We start from the raw sequence: 10,959 nt of genomic DNA, 5'->3' as shown, positions 1-10,959 counted from the left end.
ATTATTTTTAAATAAAACAAATAAAAAATTTGTAAATATCTAAATTCACATTATCGATTTTTTTGAATTTTTTTATATATTTAAATCAGACTTTTATATCTTATTTAAATATTTAATGATTATAAATATCAAGTATAAATTTTCACAAAAATCAAAATACTCCAAAGCTAACAAAATTCTTAAATTTCCTTAAAAAAATCAATCCAAGTCCCTTAATTTGATAAAAGAATTTCTTTTAATAAATTTTTCCGTAACTTTATATTTTATTATTTAAACTTGATTTAATGATTTTTTTTTTCTAAGTCTCTAAAAACTTTTTCATATTTAAAATTTAGTCCCTTTAATCTATTTTTAAGAATTTAATTTTTTTATTTTTCATATTGTAAATTTAATTGTTACCATTATTAAAATACTTTATTATAAAATATTTTAATCATTTCAAAATAATTATATATAAAATTAATAAAATCCTACAACTAATAAAATTTAAACCTAAAATATTATAATTTTAAACATTTAAATATATCATCTTAATTAAAGCTTATATAAAATATCTACTAAATTTTAATTTTTTTTTCACGTGCCATAGTTTACATTAAACACTGAATAATTTATTAATCAAAGATTCCGTTTAATTTTTTAAAAAAAATTCATTAATCAATGCTTTGACTTTTATATTAATAAAACATATGCATTATATTAATCATAATTATTTGGTATAAAATTTATAATTTTACAAATTAATTTGAGATTTTATCATATATTTTTAAATTATATTTAAAAAATAAATATAAATAATTAAGATAATTGATAATTTTCAACTACACCAAATAATTATCATTATATTAATTTTATATATTTTCAAAAAATCATTATATATAAAAAATCGTAATTTGAAATTAAAAAAGGATCAAAATTGTTAAAATTATGGATAAATTTATCTCATGTTTTTGAGGATTAATATATATAAAAGACACGATATAAACACGCTAAAATCTCACCGTTTTGATCAAAGTTCCATCGATTTCTCCTCCAACGTTGACACCTCACCCAATAAAAATTTTTTACCTAATTGATTTTATTTTAGAGACAAATTCCAAGATTTTCTCTCTTTTTTTTTAATTTTTTTTCTTTTTCTATATTCATAGATAAAAAATTTGTCAATTCATAGAGTTTTGGTTACTTCATTTCTGTATTTCATTAAAGGTCAAAAGCTGGTTTTTTATTTATTTATTTTTAACTCAAATATTTTTTCCCATCACTTTTCCAGGAAAAATAAATCTTAAGCCGATTGGAATTTTTTAGCTTGATTTGAGATTCTCAAGTTTCATGGTTTTTGTATTTTCCCCCTTGAAAATTGAATTTGCAATTTATGGTTTTCTTTATGGTGTCAAAAACAAAGGGTTGACTTTTTTCTTCGGATTTTATCAAATTGAAGGATTCCACTTTCCAACCAGAATAAAATAAAAATTTTGAATTTTGGGGGTTAGGGTTTGATCATTCATCTCCTTTTGCTTTCTGGGTGATTGGTTTTTTCTTATTTTGAAAAATCTCAATCTTTAAGGGGCTTTATAATTTATTATAAAAGACCCCATTTTTTCTCTTGAAATCCAAGTTATTCAATAGATTCAGAGCTTTTGAGTAGAATTGTCAATGGATGCTGCCCCTAATGATGTGAAGGAGGTTAATGGACATAAAAGGAACTCTTTAAGTTCTATAGATTCTGCAGAAACTGAAGATCACACTGATGGAGAAGAATACAGTGAGTCAAATTCTTTGTTGCTACCTAAAAAAGGTGGGATGTCAAGAAAATCTGAAAAGACAAGGAGAAAAGTCCAATGGAATGATAGAAATGGTGATAAACTTGTGGAGATCATGGAATTTGAACCAAGGTAAAATTGGGTTTTTATTTTTATTTTTTGGAGTTTATCTTCTAACATGACAGTACTTCTGTTTGATGTTTTGAGAACTTTGGTTCTTTTCGTTTGGCTTCTTTGTTTGCATGTTCTGTTTGAATTTGATCAAGTGTAAAGAACATAATTACTTGATAGTATCTGCAAATTCCCTGTGCTTTTACTTGCTTACCATTTTGTCCTTAAAACATATTATGCTGTACTCCATTTTTGATGTGTACATATCAGTGTCTAACTAAATGATAATTCTTAGAATAGAACAAATGAGTACAAAGTTTGTAACTTCATGTTGCATATAAACTTCACTCTTAAGGCAATGCAATGTTTATCCCTTTTTAATGTTCTGTAGATGCATGATTGTGTTCCTTTTAAGGGTTTGATTTGGGGATAATTTGCTGATTTAATAATTGGTTTATATCAAATTTAAGTTTCTTGTTTCATATTCCTACGAATGAATCTGAATCGAGGACTTGGCTGTCACTCATTATAAAGTTTTAGGACAAGGTTTTCAACTATTTTAATTGTGCCAAATGCCTTCTATTACAGCATGCTTTTGCACCTTTCTTCAAAATTTCCGTTCGTATTAGCTATAGACGTTATCTGAATCAATAACACAGTGAATATCTGCTCGGGGGATTTCGTGTTTTTATGTTCTATTTATGTAGTTTGTGATCTACGCCTTTTAATGCTTTGGCATCCAATGGACTATCTTCTCTAATAACACGATTTGAATAGTTCTTGTTGTCTTAATTACGAGTTACTTGAATTCTATTGCATGGTATATTTTTTGGTTTTTGTGATCGATATGGTGGCCTATTTTGGGATCTTTTGTATTAGTATTGTTTTATGCTGGAAGAATTGCTGATTGAGCATGAACGATCCTACACAATTTTTGACATATATTGATCGGTAACTCTAGGTTTCGTGCGTTCATGATATATGTCAAACTACAAAAGAAAAGGATTAGTGAGAATTACAATTTGGCCTTGTAATATGATGATAATGTGTTTTTTTTCGGTTGATTCACTGTTGTACTCTCATTTCCTAAAGTCCTATCCGTGCTTGCAGTGATGTGAGCGATTCTGAAGACGACGAGGATAAAGATTCCTGCATATGTATAATAATGTAGATATAGGGCATTTTTTTTTTCTGCTGGAAAAAAAATCGATGGGGCTTCATTTTCAACCTCGAGTTTGATATCTTGTTACCAGATAGCACTGGTCTCAACTCTTTTTTGGAAGGATAGAACAGAACATCGAGAAGCTGACTGAGGCAGTCTTCTCGTAATTTTGCATCGAATTGGAGGCCCCCCATGGGGGTTTATCACATGTTCCACCATTAACAGATGAGAATTTCACGGACCTTATCTCACAAACGGAAGCAGATGAAGATGACCGTTTATCTTTGCACGATGTGTATTCATTAATCATTACAATTGTCTCTGTTTTTGTATGCTTTTTCTTGTATGTTGATATATACGAGTCGAACAATGTTAGAAGAGATAGCATTCCTTGATACTGAAACAAAACAGTCGAATACTTTGCAGCTTATGTTCTTCTGAATGTTAGATCTCCATAAATAACATTCTATGTTGCTATTTTCCTATCTGCTGATAAATTATGAGTTAAAGATCAAGCTGTTGAGCTTTGTTATTATGGTTACTGTTTAGTCGAGTACCGGAAACTTCTGAACTGCAAATGAATCTGAGTACCAGAAACTTCTGAACTGATACCATCAAGTTCTTGTTGCAGTGTGTGAACTATGCATATTCTGGTTGTCTTTGTTTAAAGCATAGAATTTTTGTCACAATGTGCTGCATGATAGATCGATGCATACCCCGGAATTCCATTACGATCCGATTCTGATATCAATAACTGATGAAGAGCTTTAAAATATTCAATTGATAACTGTTCTGCATATATGCAAGCCCTAGTCCAAGTAACATATATAGGCAAAGAAAGTATTAAGGAGGTCATTCAATGAAGAGTCAGATTACATTTGGGCCTCTCTACTCGTTATCAAAATCATTATAATCCAAGTATTATAGTCTGTATGGTTCAATCTCACCACATTATTCAATCACCAAACCTCATCAAACAATCTAAACATGAATGAAAGAATCATAAACTGACATTAACATTATTACTACAATAAACTAAGCCCTTGGTCTGCATTCGTGATTCCATGTTTGATTAACATTATTACTATAATAAACTAAGCCATAGCTTGGCCTGGCATTCGTGATATTTTTGCTTCAACTTCTTTAAATAGAATGATTTCAAATATTTAATTCTCCTTTCTTCTTCTTCTTCAACACTGTTGATATGTTCATATGGAATAGGCTCAATGATTTCAACATTCAAGTTAAACCTCACTCAATAAGAAAAAGGAAATCCAGTTCTTTAATGCGTCAAAAACATTCAGTATTTCGAACTATTAAGTAACTGACCTCAAACGAAAGATACCAAAAAAGGGATTTTCTGGGATGTCATGATTTGAAGGAATACCAAGTTTCTGCAAAAAAGAAAAAAAAACCATTAATCGGCAAAAATTAAACGAAGCAGTGAAGTCATGGTTAAAAAAAGAAGCAGCTTACTGAATGTGCGGGAAGGGGATGTTTGAATGATTTTCTGGGTATATTTTGCGTATGATTTTCAAAACAAGCCATTACCAATACAATAATCTCTCTCATGATTAAAAAGAAGAAGCAATACAATCATATACGAAGGTGGATTATAATCCCTACTTAATTAGATAATTATAGAAAATAAAAAGATACTTCTACTTATACAATATATCTAATCTATCTAAAATAATTAGAAGTTACTTAAAATAATAATAATTTTGTTATAAAATAAAGAAAGATGGAGAGTAATATTAGAGAATGTACTTTATTAATCAAAGGATAATTTATAATGCTTTATCAGAGTCTCTATTTATAGATATAAGAAGTATAAAAGAAGTAGAAATCTAATTCTAATAACTATTAGAATTTAAATTACATCAAAACTCTATCTTAATCATAATGGACATCCATTTAATAAGATATTCATAACAAATTTCACATTTTTATTGAGATAAAAAAAAGTATAAAAATATTAATCGAAGTCGAATTCCTACACAAATTCGAACCATATTATCTCATCAATACCTCTAATATTATATAAAAAATAAATACATAATATTAAACACATTAAATTGTTTAATTCCATTACAATTATTTTTAATTTTTTTAACATAAATAACTTTTTATATTTTAAATAAAATTTATGATGATAATTGCGTTAATTATACCATATATATTTCCAAATCATGACGTTCATTTTAAATTAGTTTTTAAATTTAAAAAAAAATTAATTATATTCTCAAACTATAAATATTAAATCAGTCAAGTCTTTTCGTTATTAAAATCTTTAAATGACACATTAAATTTTATGTAGCTACATTTAAATAAATAGAAGTTTGTCATATAACTTTTGAAAGTAAAAAAAAAAAAAACTGAAAAAAAATAGTGAATGGTAAAGTTCTCTTAAAAGTTTTGAAACTTCGAAACTAAGATTTTTAAAACATCTATTTTTACAATATTTAGTTTTAAAAAAAAATCATTTTAAATCTTATTACATAAGATTTGACGTATTATTTAATAGTTAAATTAATGATTTAGCAATAAAAGGAACTAATTGATATAACATCAATAGTTTAGGGATGTAATTAGAATGATTTGAAGTATAGGGATCAATTTAAAATGTGGGTAGTTTAAGGATGTTCGGTGCAATTAATTCATGAAAATTTATATAAAGTATTTGGGATAATATGTTTGTTGGCCCTTGAGCTAGCAACTAGGTTCACTTCAGTACCTATATATTTTTTTCCACTTTAGCATTTGAACTTTACAATTAGATCCATTTTAATCCCTAAACTCAAAAAATATAAAAATCACCTGGAAATTTATAAATATTGAAGTGATGGTGTGACAAGTTGGTTGATAGTCTTATATTATATTGTGCTCTTTCCTTTTGATTAAAAAAAAAGTGATGGTGTGATACAATTAGAGGTGATCATGGGTCGGGCTAGGCCGGGGCAAGATAAAATTTTAGGCCCGTCTACTAGGCTCGAGCCCGGCTCGGCCCGAAATATGGGCCTAAAATTTTGTCCAAGCCAGGCCCAAAATAAAATTACTAAGCCCGAACCCGGCCAGGCCCGACCCATATTAATTTTTTTCATTATTTTATTAAATAAAAAAATTTAAAAATATAATAAATCAAATATATTTAAAAATATAAAAATAAATAAAAATAATACTAAAACAATTCTTAAAACAATACACAAATTAACAATATAATAAAAATAGTTATATTAAAAATTTAAAATAATTTAAAAAAATAAAAAATATATATTCATATATAATTCGGGCCGGGCCGGGCCGGGCCCGGGCAAAAAAATCTTACCCTAGGCTCGGCCCGTTTTCTAAACGGGCCTCGTTTTTTTGCCCAAGCCCATTTTTCGGGCCTATATTTTTACCCAAACCCTCTCATTTTTCGGGCGGGCCTTCGAGCCGGGCCGGGCCTCCCGACCCATGATCAGCTCTAGATACAATCTCATAGTGTCACATTCAATATTTTAATAATCAAACAGTTGGTTGAACAAGTTAGATCACCAATTCCTATTCAACCAATTCGATTGGTTCGTCAGCCACACTAACAATAATTAAAAATTCGTAAAAGTATAAAAAAGTAAAAAAAAATTAAAATGGTTCAATCTGTTGAATAGTCGATTTTTGTCCTGATTTTCAAATTTTACCAATTTCAAGTAGTTTTCAAATCAATCAATTCAACCGCTTTACTTAGACTGTTATATTGATAGGTTCTCAATTCGTCTAATTTGGTCATGTTCCAATAACACTGTTTATATCATCGAATCTTGATAGAATCCAAGTCTAGAGATCAAAATGAATCTAATTACTGTGTTCAAGGACCATAATGAATAAAAAAAGTACAAATACAAGTACCAAATAGTACTAATTGCCAAGTTTAGATGTTTAGGGGCCAAAAATTATATTATTCTCCATAAAATAATTTTATGTTAAATGAAAACCTTATTAAAACCCAGCCCAAATGAAACTGGACCAATCGGATCCAATAGTCCGATCTAAACAAAATCCCGGTCGTTCCTTTCCGAAATATTCCAAAATCTCCACCGTCCAAACGGCATACAACGCGATCCCTCACTCTTCCCTTCCCCTTTCTTTATTCTTTGGCTTTAGAGCAGCTGTAACTTTGTCTCTCAAAATCGTCCCCCAAATAATTTTTTCTTCCTCATTCTCCAAGTCCCTAAAAAAAACCCCAAAACCCTAAAACCTAAAAGGAAGGTTAAAATCGGAAGCTTTTTTCGTTAGATTTGGAGGAATAGAAGAGAAGAGTAGAAGGGGGGAATGGATTCAGATCAGGGGAAGCTGTTTATTGGAGGGATATCATGGGAAACAAGTGAGGATAGGCTAAAGGAATATTTTGGTCAGTACGGCGACATCTTGCAGACTGTTGTTATGAGAGATAAGGTTACGGGGAGACCTCGTGGCTTTGGATTCGTTGTCTTCTCAGATCCGTCCGTTCTCGATACTGTTCTTCAAGAAAAGCACACCATTGATGGTAGAACGGTGAGGTTTTTATTTTTACATTTATTATAATGATTTTCTAGGGTTATTGTCATCCCAGTGGGTTTTCCTTTTTAATACTAATTCTAGCGAGTGAAATGAATTTGGGGGTTTATATGTTATTTTTTATTGATTTACTGGTTGATGATTGTATGGTTCCAAGTTTTCTTCCCCCCTCCCCTCCGATTATGCTCTATTTATTGTTAATTTTGTATGTTTTATCTTATTGTCTTTTGCCTACGCATGAGAAGATACTTGGAGTTTCTTAGTGTCTGCTATATTATTTTGGTGCCAATTTTACAATTTAAGGTGTTTTTGTGCTTATATGTGTGTGTGTGCTTAATTTCATCCGAGTTTGTGTCTTTTATCTGTATTGTTATTGGCGTTGCCTGGTGCAAAGATAGTTCCCAATTATAAGATAACTGTTTCCCAGGTTGAGGCAAAGAGGGCGTTATCTAGAGAGGAGCAGCAAACGTCTGTTAGATCTGGTAATTTTAATCAGGGTAGAAATTCCGGAGGTGGTGGAAATATCAGGACCAAGAAGATTTTTGTTGGAGGACTGCCTCCGACCTTGACTGAAGACGGGTTTCGCCAATACTTTGAGGCATATGGTCATGTAACTGATGTGGTAATCATGTATGACCAGAATACTCAGCGGCCTCGAGGGTTTGGTTTTATCTCCTTCGACACTGAAGATGCAGTTGACAGGGTTTTGCACAAGAGTTTTCATGATTTGAATGGCAAGCAAGTTGAAGTGAAGCGGGCCCTTCCCAAAGATGCAAACCCCGGTGGGGTTAGCCGTACTATGAGTGGTGGTGCCAGTGGTTTTGGAGGTTACCAGGGTTATGGTTCTTCTGGTGGGAATTCAAGTTCTTATGATGGTCGAATGGACTCCAATAGTTACATGCGTGCCCAGGGTACTGGAGCTGGCTTTCCACCTTATGGCTCATCAGGATATGCACCTGGTTACGGTTATGGTCCTGCTAATAATGGTGTAGGTTATGGTAGTTATGGAAATTATGGTGGTGCAGGTGCTGGTTATGGTGCTCCTGCAGGTGCAGCTTATGGGAACCCTAATGCTGGTTATGCAAGTGGGCCTCCTGGTGCCCCTAGAAGTTCATGGGGCACTCAAGCTCCTTCTGGTTATGGTGCTATGGGTTATGGGAATGCTGCTCCTTGGGGTGCTGGTGCTGGTGCTGGTAGTGGTGGTCCAGGTTCTGCAGCTACTGGCCAATCTCCCACTGGAGCTACTGGGTATGGGGGTCAAGGTTATGGATATGGTGGATATGGTGGTAATGATGGATCTTATGGGAATGCTGGCTATGGGGCTGCTGGAGGTCGTTCTGGTGGTACTCCAAATAGTAATGCTGGTGCAGGTGGGGGAGATCTACAAGGGAGTGGTGGTGGTTACATGGGAAGTGGGTATGGTGATGTAAATGGAAGTTCAGGGTATGGAAATGCAACATGGAGGTCTGATTCATCCCAAGGTTCTGGAAATTATGGGGGTGCTCAGGCAAATGGTCCTCATGGTGGACAAGGTGGTTATGGTGGTGGGTACGGCGGTGCCCAGGGCCGACAAGCTCAGCAACAGTGATACTATCACAAGAAAGACAACTTGATCTCAAACTCTTCTGCGCATGGCCTTCTCTTTGCTATTGTAATTGTGATGGTTTCTTACTCGAGCAGCAACAGGAGAGTTTCAAGTTGGATGATAAATCACCTCGGGACCGGTTGGATTGCTTGAAACCCTGTAGTTTGCAGTATCTGTTTTGCTAGTCATAATAAGTAGTTTTGAGGCGTAATAGGTGCCTTTCTTCAGTTGTGCTACTGAGTGTAGTTTTAATTTGGCTTGCTTTATATTTTTTTCTTGCTGCTCCAATACCTTCATATTTATGGTAGTGTTTAAGCTATATTAGTTTATATAACTTAAAATTGTATTATGTTGCTGTTTTGAGCATTTTATTGTTATATATATCATCTAGAAAAATTTGATGATAGATAATTATGCTTGATTTGATATGATCAGTAGGGTACGGAGATTTACCAAGGATTTTTTTTGATAGCAGTGGAGATATGGGCCACTTGGGTTGATCACTCGTAGTGATAGCGATAAACGTAGTGGTAGTTGACACTTGAGGATGGCATAATGATTTTCCCCCTGTATTTGCCCTTGTGTTGTACAGGCGGAGAGATGCTCGAGAGTTCAAAGGTGGAGTCAAGTGTCCACTCATGGCTGAACCCGAGCTTTTTGGTGGGGTTTGTTCGGCAGAGGACTTGCTCAGTTGAAAATTTGAATTAACATGAGATGAGAGGGGCCCTTCCCCACCCAGGTGCTGTCCCAACACTACAAATTCTTGGCTTTTGAAGTCAAAAGGTTTCCTGATCTTCATCCTGGTTTCTGTGGGGTTTTTATTCAAGATGGAGTTGGATTAGTGATGCAAACTGCTTGGGGTATGTTGATTCAAAAGCTGTTAGCTTTCTGGCAGATCAAGATTACATAATTATTGATTGTGCCTTTTGATTCTTTGGAGTAAATTTCATAGTATGATAATTGATTATTAGAGCTCTAGAAAAGTATGTCTTTAAAGTTCCCATTAGTTTTGGAATGAATTAATTGAGTTTTGCCAAACATTTAATGCAGGGGCCTTTCTTTCCTTCTTCAAACAGTAGGTTAAATTGTTCTGAATTCTGTTGGTAACCTTGTATTATTCATGATTGTTCATTGTTCCCCACTAATGTACATTTTAGGTAATAAACTAATAATACAGTGGAAAGGGGAGAGGAGGCTTTTAGTAGTTTTGACTTTTGAGTGTCAACCTAGGCAATTGAATTGAGTTTTAGTCGGTGGAAGGATTTGGATACTACGGTTGATAATGAAACGCATTCATTTTTCAGGATTGTAGTGCTGAAAGCATTTAGTATCAAGGATTTTAGGTGTTCTGCTTCTAGACAACGGGACTAAGGGCTCAAACGTTGCTAGCCACTAGAAATGACTTGGTGACAGAATGGTAGAATGTATAGATAGAAAATAGAAGCTCGGTCTTTCCATTATCAATAGAGTTAGGCTAGTTAGGCAATGAAAACTTCAGATGTATCTTATATGCTATTTACTCGAACTCTGTTTTTGAGTAATACACTTCTGCATCAAATAGTTGTCTGTCTACATGTTTAGTGCATGTGCTAATGTCCGTAGACAGTAAGTCTTGTATGGTACTCTTGTTCTGGGTTTTTTTTTTCTTCTTTTACTTTTTAATGTTTTCCTTGCTAAAATGAGTTCTTGTTCTGCTTTATTTATATATTTAATTTTTTTAATTGATTGTTTGATCACTCAGTTTTAAAGGAATTCTGGATTTTGGTGGCGCATATCCGCATGGGAATGAAGATCCATTTTAATGA

At 32.8% G+C, this 10,959-nt stretch overlaps 1 protein-coding gene, 1 long non-coding RNA gene and 1 other non-coding gene across 3 annotated transcripts; 2 read left to right on the top strand and 1 right to left on the bottom strand.

The window, feature by feature from the left end:
• Positions 1-3,863: 3,863 nt before the first annotated feature.
• LOC107944245 (uncharacterized) lies at positions 3,864-4,787 on the bottom strand. Its single transcript, XR_001696177.2, has 2 exons — positions 4,510-4,787; positions 3,864-4,427 (listed from the first exon to the last, which is right to left on the bottom strand). It is a non-coding gene; the product is annotated as an uncharacterized lncRNA (long non-coding RNA).
• Positions 4,788-7,049: 2,262 nt separating this feature from the next.
• LOC107944246 (heterogeneous nuclear ribonucleoprotein 1) lies at positions 7,050-9,560 on the top strand. The gene is made up of 2 exons (XM_016878065.2): positions 7,050-7,566; positions 7,997-9,560. Exons 1-2 carry the CDS (start codon positions 7,345-7,347, stop codon positions 9,155-9,157), a joined length of 1,383 nt encoding a protein of 460 aa, XP_016733554.1. The 5' UTR covers positions 7,050-7,344; the 3' UTR covers positions 9,158-9,560.
• Positions 9,561-9,902: 342 nt separating this feature from the next.
• LOC107932145 (uncharacterized) lies at positions 9,903-10,875 on the top strand. Its single transcript, XR_005910968.1, has 2 exons — positions 9,903-10,014; positions 10,205-10,875. It is a non-coding gene; the product is annotated as an uncharacterized protein (transcript).
• The last annotated feature ends 84 nt before the right edge of the window (positions 10,876-10,959 follow it).

Source organism: Gossypium hirsutum, chromosome A02 (assembly GCF_007990345.1).
Source record: "Gossypium hirsutum isolate 1008001.06 chromosome A02, Gossypium_hirsutum_v2.1, whole genome shotgun sequence".
NCBI lineage: Eukaryota > Viridiplantae > Streptophyta > Magnoliopsida > Malvales > Malvaceae > Gossypium > Gossypium hirsutum.
This window is presented reverse-complemented; position numbering and strand designations above follow the sequence as displayed.

Coding starts and splice junctions, on each gene's coding strand:
- LOC107944246 (XM_016878065.2), top strand. CDS start 7,345: ATGGATTCAGATCAGGGGAAGCTGTTTATTGGAGGGATATCATGGGAA. Junction 7,567..7,996: donor ACACCATTGATGGTAGAACG/GTGAGGTTTTTA, acceptor ACTGTTTCCCAG/GTTGAGGCAAAGAGGGCGTT.